Source organism: Antrostomus carolinensis, unplaced genomic scaffold (assembly GCF_000700745.2).
Source record: "Antrostomus carolinensis isolate BGI_N321 unplaced genomic scaffold, ASM70074v2 scaffold29225, whole genome shotgun sequence".
NCBI lineage: Eukaryota > Metazoa > Chordata > Aves > Caprimulgiformes > Caprimulgidae > Antrostomus > Antrostomus carolinensis.
In genome coordinates this window covers 47,890-57,595 of record NW_010316229.1, presented here as the reverse complement: position 1 = coordinate 57,595, position 9,706 = coordinate 47,890, and the positions used below count along the sequence as shown (strand labels likewise).

Genomic DNA, 9,706 nt, shown 5'->3' with positions numbered 1-9,706 from the left:
ACTCTGTTATGAATAAATTGTCATTAGAGAAAAACATGTCTTCATGGAGTGGCTCAGTTCTCTGGTGTCCAAGGCATCTAATGACATCCATTAATTACAGCATCGTCATATTTATCCCCTTAACAAGCCTACATGTCAAGTTTGATCAGTGAAGAGCTATGCCACATCTGATTCCTAGGAAGTATAATTTGACACTGACAAAAACCAGCTCTTGCTCTCAGTATTTGTTACCACAAGAAATTACCCATACTGTGCTTCAGCAATGGATTCTGGTAATGGTTTGGGGTTTTATTTTGTGTTTTAAAGCTTTTCCAAATTACCTTAGGACACTATTGTCCATACATGGGATAGAAAGTAAACTGAGAACTCGCACAAAGCAGTCAGGTGCTTGTCCTAGTGATATCAGACAGCATACCAAATAGCTAAAGCAACAGCCAGGGTTGCAGCCCAAATGAAGTACAAATGTCTTGTTTGAACTTAAACTTCAGGACAAGTTATTGTACACTCATTGACTTATTTTCCAAAGGTATAAGAAAATTTAGGGCAAGACTAATAAAGAAAAGAAAAGAAACTGCTAAAACTTCAAGGACATTTGTCCAAGTATTAAGACACTAATAAATTCACAATAGCTTAAGTAAGCCATAGTTCTCCCTGTCACTGCAGTTCCTTTGTTCACTTTCACATCATATCTGCGATACTCTCACCTGCCTTCAAGTTTGGTTCTCTATGATCCATGTCTAGAAAGTCTGCCTCTTCCTGGAGACATAGTGGCTGAAATCAAATTATTTACAATAGAAAGCTCAGCGTACCAGAGAGCAGAATTAGTGCTTTAGTTTTGTCCCCCCACCACACTCCCTTGGCATTTCTGAACACTTGTAGTACAACATCCAAAATGGCTCCAGACAGCTGCTGTGCAGTGATAATCCAGTTGCCTCATCAAGATGAGCTACACTGCCTTCAGCTTTTCATGTGATTTCACTTGGGAGTCAGATTATTGCCTTGTAAAGCAACATTCTGACACTGTTATTGCTTAATTATAGAATGCAATATACAAGTATTTGGTAGTCATCATCTCTCACATATGCTACGTAATTTCAGTCATCACGGCACATTAGTGGCTCCTTTGAACAATCAGAGATTCATTGCGGTTCTTTCTAGTGTATCCAGTTGCCTGGCAGAAACCAGCACAGCAGGTTGTAAACTAACTGTTAACCTTGTTGCTAACTTCAGGAGAAATAATTTGCATGAAAGCAAAAGTACAGTTGTGTAGGAAAGAGAAAGACTGTCTTTGGTAGACTTAGTTTTTCCAGCAGCAGGAAGAAGAGGTTCAGAGAACCTGGGCCATTTAAAGCAGTAACAGGAGGGACAGAGGAGGGTGTGCAATCAAGATAGCACTTTAGGGTTGTCCTCATGGAAAAATGTCTATAGGACACAGAGAATCAATGGCATAAGGAATTCAGTTTGCCTTAGTTGTCAAAACACTGAGTGGACAGATTACATTTCTGTGGCTTTACCAGTGTGTATCCTTATAGATCCTATGTTTAAAATCTGCACCTGATGAACAGAAAAGCATTTTAGTTGTCAAGAACATGATGTATATTGTGCTCTCACCTAAATCTTTGGATGCTCCAGTTGTTCAAAGCCAAGCCAGGGTATTTAGGGGTATGTTCCTGGACATAATGTGAATTCCCTGGAGTCTGCCTGGGCTAGATAGACTTGATCATCAGTGGTTCTGATCAGAATGAGAAAGGACTTTTTGGCCCTTGGTACGCAGAGGATCCAAGAAGCCTTGTGCAAGCAACTCAACCACCTTTCACTATACCCACTTTTAAGCTGTTTACCCTGATGCCTTTGAAATGGGGTACTAGCCAAAAACTGCTGCAATGAGCAGACCAGCCAAGCAAGTGAAACAGAGTTGGGAAGACAGGCAGCCATAACAGTGTTGTTATGAAGTTGCGTGGGCAGTAGGACAAATTCATTTGTCACAGGATAATCAGCTCAGATAAAATGAAAGAAAATTAATAATAGGCATTTATTTTCACAGTCAGAAATTCTTTGGCAATCAGTGTCTACAAGAGCTAAAGGTTTTTAGCAGCTATTGTTTCTGCGTTTTACTTAGGAAAATGGAACAGTGAAAAAGATCATTAGCCAGATGACACAGAATCTCCTGATGGCCCTCTCTGCACGGAGCCAGTACCAGGAAATCAGAGAGAAATTCCGGCAACCTGTTACTGACAAAGGCACCATCCTCAAAACCAAGCCACAGTCAAGTCAAAAGGACATCCTGAGTGTGTGCTGTGACCCTCTGATTTTGGCACAGCAGCTGACCTATGTTGAACTGGTGAGACACTAATTTGTGCAAATTATTTAATTTTTAATTTACTAAATATTAATATACTCATCAATATGAATTTTGCTATGTCTTCACCAAAAGCCTTTAATGTTTTAATCAAAAAATAGTAAGTAATGAACAAGACCAATTAGCTACACCTATAAAAACACTTCACACATCTACACTGCAGGAAAATGAACATTACCAAAATGTTCTCCTAACTTTGGCTTTATTGGTGCATTTTTCCACTGAACTCCGTTTGTCTGTACGGTGACGATCTCTCATCTCTCCAAACACAGGAAAGGGTGAGCAACATTTACCCAGAGGACCTGATGCAGATTGTCAACCACATGGACTCCCTGGATAATCACAAGGTACAAGAAGGGGTGTGGAGGGGAAAAAGAAACAAAGAAAAACCAAGCTAAAGAACCTCCATGATTTGAGTATACGCTGTGCAAGAAAGGCAGACATTTCCTAACCTTCATTAAGCTCATGCCTGAAGCAACATCCAACAAGATTTTATCAAGACATGAAAAGGAAGTTTATCTTTTGGTATGTTGACTTTATCATGATACCGGGTAGGATTAACATGTGGCCTGTTCTCTTCCAGTGCCGAGGCGATGTGACCAAAACCTATAATTTGGAGGCCTATGACAATTGGTTCAATTGCCTCAGTATGCTGGTGGCTACAGAGATTTGTCGGGTAGGTATTCATACAAAACAAGACACTGAAATGATCCTGACCTTAAGGACAAAAGGCAGGCAGTGGTCTAACAGATTTAAACATTAGCAGTGCAATTAAAGATAATGGCATTACTCAAGCATTAAATTATTATGTATGCTTATATGATTAAGAGTTCATGGCTATGTTTGGCTTTGCATATATTCTCTAGTTTTGTGTAGCTTCTATAGTAGCGTTATTCATGCAGTGAAATGAAACTTGTGTGGAGTTTGAGTTATGAGCTCTTTTGGATATTTTTTGTTCCTTACTTTTAAATACATTCATGCATTCTTAAAAGGTGCTCAGCTTTAGACACAGATTTACCAATAAACAGCCATCCTTCCACTGCATGTAGATACCATTAGCACTGTCATATATTCATTTTTGTTGTGGAAAAATCAGGAATAAACTTTCTTCAGAAGTCTGGAAAGAAAGTGGCGTAGTAGAGAGGTAAAAAAAAAAAAAAAAAAAAGAGAACAGCCTTATTAGATGTTGAAGTAACTTTTATCATATAATAAGAAAAGAAAGGGAAGGAATACTTCCCCGAGAAACTATTTTTAATTATTTTTTTAAATGCATGTGTATTCTCTGTCTTTTTAGATTCCTATTAATAGGCACCAATTCTAGCAAATGGAAATTTTTCTCTCTATTCCTACTTGGTCAGTAGGTCTTCTGTGGAAATCCAGATGCCTACTGGAGTTTCACAAAGTCTGATGTATTGATCCTAGTAATTTAAGTTTTACTGCTCTACATAGAAACTTATTTCAAAAACACATCACGACATCTTCCAGAGCTGGCTCATACGGCTAATACAATTAGTAAACCAGTTATGCAAAGGTTTTAGCATACCAAGGGCTAAGCCAAGCTGTTAACTACTGAACCATTTTCTTTTGATATGACACGTAACTGAAGTATTTAGGTAAGAGGTTCTTTTAAGAAAAAAAAGGTAATTCCCTGGTGAACTAGTCTGCAGTCACCACTCAGGAGCCATTTTTATATAAGCCAGACCAAACTTCTAGATCTAAATATAGGAAAGATTTTGATGAATGAACGTAATCTAGGAAATGCTACTAACTGTAAAAAAACCAAGCAAAAAAGAGAGAAAGATTTATGGCTTTTGGAAACAAAGTTTGGACACTGTGCTATCTATTGATTTTACTTTGCCATTTGTAAAAGAAACTGCAATGCAGATGTTCAGCATCATTTGCTAGATCCTGTGCATGTTTGTATGAATGGGAATTTGTATTTGATCACCATCACTTCCTGCTATGAAGAGGTCGTTTAACAGTATGCACAGTAAAATGAGAAAATCAGGACATGGTAATGTTTCCTTCTCACATTCAGGTTACATGTCCTTGGTCTTATGTCTGTCTACTGCTTTCCCCCCTTCTTCAGAGGTTTAAATTTTTGCATGTACTCTTTCTGATAGCAGCTTCATGTTATCTCCTTTTTCCAGTAACAGGAAATAGCTGAGACTGTCCGGCTTGTTTCTAGGAGATTCCCTAAGACATTAAACTTTATGTATAAACAAAGATTTACACTCAACCACAACTGGAGAAATAATTGATAGTAGCCCCAAATACTTCTGCTATTTTATTAAAAACTAATCTTAACAAAATACCCTCAGGCCTCCATCATCGTAAGATTTAGCTGGATAAAGTCTTGAAATGTCTATTCAATAAGCCTTTGACTGAACATCCCATCCAAAATTCAGGTCATCCCTTCCCTCTTAACAGATCTTGTTTATTTCAGGTTGTAAAGAAAAAGCAGCGTACAAGAATGGTGGAATTTTTCATTGATGTGGCAAGAGAATGCTTCAATATTGGAAACTTCAACTCAATGATGGCTATTATCTGTGAGTATTCTTAACACAGATGACAAAAGGCACTCCATTATACCTGACTGGCAAGACTATGCTCGTACTTGCCCCAAATTGTCTGACCACATCAGCATGCACACTTCTACTGGGGCAGAATCCACCAGTGGCAGGTTAATGTGTGGGTGCATGAGTGTTAGCTACAACTTGTTTGTCAAGCTAAACTGCCTTTCAAAATGTGTGGTGCTGCTACATAAACACAGAGTTATGTTAGCCTTTTATTTTTTTCAACTCAGTTCTTTCTTTCTTCGTCTCTTCTCTCTCCATTCAGCTGGCATGAACTTGAGTCCTGTGGCACGGCTAAAGAAAACTTGGTCCAAGGTCAAAACAGCCAAATTTGATGTTTTAGAGGTATGAATAAAGTTTAGACTTTATAGAGAAATCCAGCAAATAGTTTTATCCAAACATCTACTGTGGAATTACTAAATCAGGGATCACAGAGGCACCTCTGTCAGATGTCACCAGCATATAAACTTTAGGGAGAGAATTTCCTGAATTTCAAACTCCCTGCTTGCCTGTAACGAACAGTGGATGCAAGTTTTCTTTAGGTTATTTCTTCCTAGCATATATTTTCCAGTTTAACATTAAGGTAGTTTTCACTCAAGTGAATGCAATTTTGCTACCCTTAAAATTAATTAGAGTACTCCATCTAGTGGAAATCTGAATGAAAACAAAACTTAATTGAAATCATCTTTGGATAAAGATTGGTGACAGCAAGTTAGAATTTTGTTTTTTCAGTAAAATTTTTCTATTAGCCACTGAAGCAAAGCACAGCTGTAAAGCCAGTACAGAACCCTCCTTTCAAACAAGATAGAAATTAGAAAAACTTGAATCCAGACCTGACCAGTATAAGCCACTCTGTCTTGATAGTTTAAAGAGGGGCCCAGCGAATTAAGAAAGAATGAAAACTCTGATAGTTAGATCAAAGCTTTGTATATTTAGGAAACATGTATTACTTGATTGCCTTTTCCCCCCCCTCCATAAAAACAGCATCACATGGATCCATCCAGCAACTTCTGTAATTACCGCACAGCCCTGCAAGGAGCAGCCCAGCGATCTCAGACTGCCAACAGCAATCGAGAGAAAATAGTCATCCCAGTTTTCAACCTGTTTATTAAAGATATCTACTTTCTGCACAAAATACATACGAACCGCTTGCCCAATGGGCAGATAAACTTCAAGGTAGGACTTTGCTATCGTAGAAGCTAATGCTAGTTAAACTTTGCACATTGCAAACATTTGCCAGTTTTGAACTTCTAGCTCATTATATTGCCAACCAATTGATTCAGCATTGCTGTGATAGAGCCTCGAAGTGGTATCATTTTCTAGGGGAAATGATTTCACCAAATTTCTGAGAAAGACAGCACTTGCAGTTGCCATCTTTATATCCAGCACATACCCAGCAGATCCACAATTGCGGATACAGAAGAGAATCCATAAAACTGCTGGAATGTAATTGCCTTCAGTTAAAAGATTAGTTTTAAAGTGTACTGAAATAGAGATTATTTTTTGTTAGTTTTACATTAAATGGGAGAGATGCATTGCAAAACATAAAATTCACATAAGCAGAACTGATCGGAATAGCATTATTTGTTACCAAAACTGATGAATTAAAAGATTGATAAGAAAATAAGAATTTCAGAAGCCAAACCCCCCAGTATTAAAAATCACTTAAGTAATACAGAAGTAGTCTAATATTAGCTAATTGGAAAGAGAAATGTCGTCAAGAAACATTGTACTCATAGAACACTTAAAGAACTTGAAATCGAGAAGTGTACTACATATGATGGCAGAGAAGAGTTTGCTACTCCTCAGCCCTGCACCTGTCATGTTCAAAAGGGACTGGGGGAAGCAGAAGACAGTAGTATGGAAAATAAGCTTTTCTATGGCAGCAAGCCATCATACCTGATCAAATTGTAATAGGTAACTTCACCCTAGATCATCAGCATTAGCTGATTAACCTGATCAGGTTAGCTGGCTATAAACACGACACACAACCAGCAAATGGCATTCAGCAGCAGGTCTTCAAGGGAGTTTCTACAGGTTCTGGATTCTCTCTCCCTAAGAAACATACATGTCCAAAAGACCACAGCCTGTCAAAAGTACTGCTGAAGTTTTTTGCCATTACTAAGGCTGGGTAGGGGGAGGGCGGCACACAGAATATACAAGACAAACCCCAGGTAATGATGCACTTCTTAAAATCTGAGGAAGGAAAGGATATCTATAGTTTCTATATGTTATTTTGATTATTTCTTAAATTTAAAAAGTGCTTTATGAAAAAATCAGATATGGCACATTTCATTTAAGTTGGATGTTTGGAAATGTAAAAATTGAAGTAAGTAAATAAAAAGCATTTACTGACCAGTTACACTCCCGGGCTAATTTAGAGATAAGACACAGAAAACAGGCCAATAGCACTTTCTTATACATAAAGAAAAGGTTAACAATGAAAAGAATTGAATGCAAAAGACCAGGCAGCTATCAAGGTCATGCTATTCTAAACTTGAAAGGCTAACCACAGGCAAGGATCTAGGGAGCAAGAGGGAGAGATGAAGGGAGCAGTAAGGAGAAAGGATAACAAGGAAGATGACATAATAAGAGATAATAAGAGAAGCAGCATGAATAAGAACAGGACTGAGAGGCTCTGAAATGGAAACAAAATTACTAATATTGGAAAGAAAAAAAATATTAAAATCGTATTTGTTATCTCATGCAGAAATTCTGGGAAATTTCAAGACAGATTAATGATTTCCTGACATGGAAGCAGGTCGAATGTCCTTTTGAAAAAGACAAGAAGATCCAGAGCTATCTACTCACAGCACCCATTTATAGTGAAGAAGGTAAAAACCTTTATTAAGCATTATAGTGAGTCTTCCTGCTTGTTAAAATGCAGACAGAATATGCAGATAAAAAAAATTAACATCCAAAAAAATATTTGATAAGTATGTATTGTCACTTCCATTTTGGATTCTGACAAGAATAAACTTCATAATGAAGTCTGCTATGTTACACCTGCTATATGGTGACTTTTTTTTTTTTTTTCAGTTAAAGAACCTGAATCTGATTGTTCTTATTTTATTTGCTAGCTTTGTTCATTGCATCCTTTGAAAGTGAAGGTCCAGAAAACCACATGGAAAAAGACAGCTGGAAAACACTCAGGTATAAAACATCCTCAGAACATGAGTCTTTTTGCAGGTATACACAGGCACGTGATCATCAGCTTCCTCCTTCCTATTTGCATATCCAGCTTAAGACCATTTTGGCCCAACTGAAGTTATTTTTACTTCAAAACTTAAATCTGAAAAAATTCAATAGTTTTTGATACAGCTTTTGCAGCCTGATTAGTTCAGGTTGCAAGATTACTGTTGGGATTATGAAAGAGAATATGCTTTGTTTAGGGTATCAAATACAGTAAAAGAATCTATATTTGTAGCGGTCTTCAGACATGGTTTTCTCAGGGGAACAAATATATAAAGCTACTAAGAAGTTGCTATCATTTATCATACCTGTGCACTTACAAGTCTTATAAAAGAATGAAATTCTATATGAATACTCTGATTTTCAGACTACTCTTAAGGGAGAAAATCTCAATAACAACTCGTCCTCCCGTTTGGGAGAGGGAAGCACCTCTTCCATATACATGAAGAGATGAGTTAGTTTAGGTGAGATTTCTTCTAATAGTGAGGCCAAAGCCGAAAGAGAGATTTAGACCTTTGTAAATCATGTTAAACATTTAGATTTGACATATCTGTACTAGATAATGAATGAAGAAGTCTGTATGTCCTGAGCTGCAGTTGAGCTCCATTACAACTGTGTTGTTTTAGACAAGACACTGTTTCCCAGTGATCCCAGTGTTTCTTAGGAAGTCCACATAAGCTTTTTGCTTATGACACCCATGCAATGTACCTTGCATTAAATCCAGTGCTTGTTCAGTAAGCAATAGTTTAGGATGACAGAGAAACATATAGAATCATAGAATGGTTTGGGTTGGGAGGGACCTTAAAGAACATCTAGTTCCAACCCCCCTGCCGTCAGCAGGGACACCTTCCACTACACCAGGTTGCTCAAAGCCTCAACCAGCCTGGCCTTAAACACTTCCAGGGAGGGGGCATCCACAACTTCTCTGGACAACCTTATTTGTCCGAGTGCCTCTTAAGGGCCTGAAGTAATGTTACAAAGGTTAAATTTTCATTTAATTTGAAGTCAGTAACTTTATTGGAATTAATAGATGTATTCCAGTTTATAACAGCTGAAAATCTATCCCATGAAGAAAGGCTTCCAGCTAATGATACAAGATAGATGTATTGCTAACCTTTACCAAAACTGTAAAACTTTTTGTCGTGATTGAAAACATAATTTTATTTTTTATTACTTTTTCTTCTAGGACAACTCTGCTTAATAGAGCCTGAGATTTTTGGATCTGATCTGCAGACTTCAAAGCACATAAAATGAACATGTTTTTACAACCTGAAAGACTTGGACTGAGCTAAGGAAGACCTCACTGGCTGAGGTCTGTTTTGTATATACAGTAGCTTTTATGAAATAAAATGTGGTAAATATTTCACATGTCAACCTTAAGGCACTTAAGTGAAGGGTTTTGGTTTTTTTATTTTAAATATAAGGGCAGGGCCCTGTTCTCAAAGATGAAGTGTATCTTGGGAGATGGTATCCCTGGGGAGATCTTATTCTATCAGCATCCAGATTTTTATTTTTTTTTATTACTTCCACCAAAATCTATAAAAATTAAAATACACATCCTAACTAAAGCCAGTGTTCA

The 9,706-nt window shown here is 37.5% G+C and overlaps 1 protein-coding gene across 1 annotated transcript in view; it reads left to right on the top strand.

The window, feature by feature from the left end:
* The window catches only part of RASGEF1A (RasGEF domain family member 1A), a 20,423-nt gene extending 10,876 nt beyond the window's left edge, over positions 1-9,547 (top strand). Inside the window, exons 4-12 of the mRNA XM_010168227.1 lie at positions 2,120-2,341; positions 2,632-2,706; positions 2,943-3,035; positions 4,806-4,908; positions 5,201-5,280; positions 5,920-6,111; positions 7,646-7,769; positions 8,016-8,088; positions 9,314-9,547. Coding sequence (XP_010166529.1) covers positions 2,120-2,341; positions 2,632-2,706; positions 2,943-3,035; positions 4,806-4,908; positions 5,201-5,280; positions 5,920-6,111; positions 7,646-7,769; positions 8,016-8,088; positions 9,314-9,338 — 987 coding nt within the window. The 3' untranslated portion in view covers positions 9,339-9,547. The remainder of the gene's footprint in view (positions 1-2,119; positions 2,342-2,631; positions 2,707-2,942; positions 3,036-4,805; positions 4,909-5,200; positions 5,281-5,919; positions 6,112-7,645; positions 7,770-8,015; positions 8,089-9,313) is intronic.
* Positions 9,548-9,706: the final 159 nt, after the last annotated feature.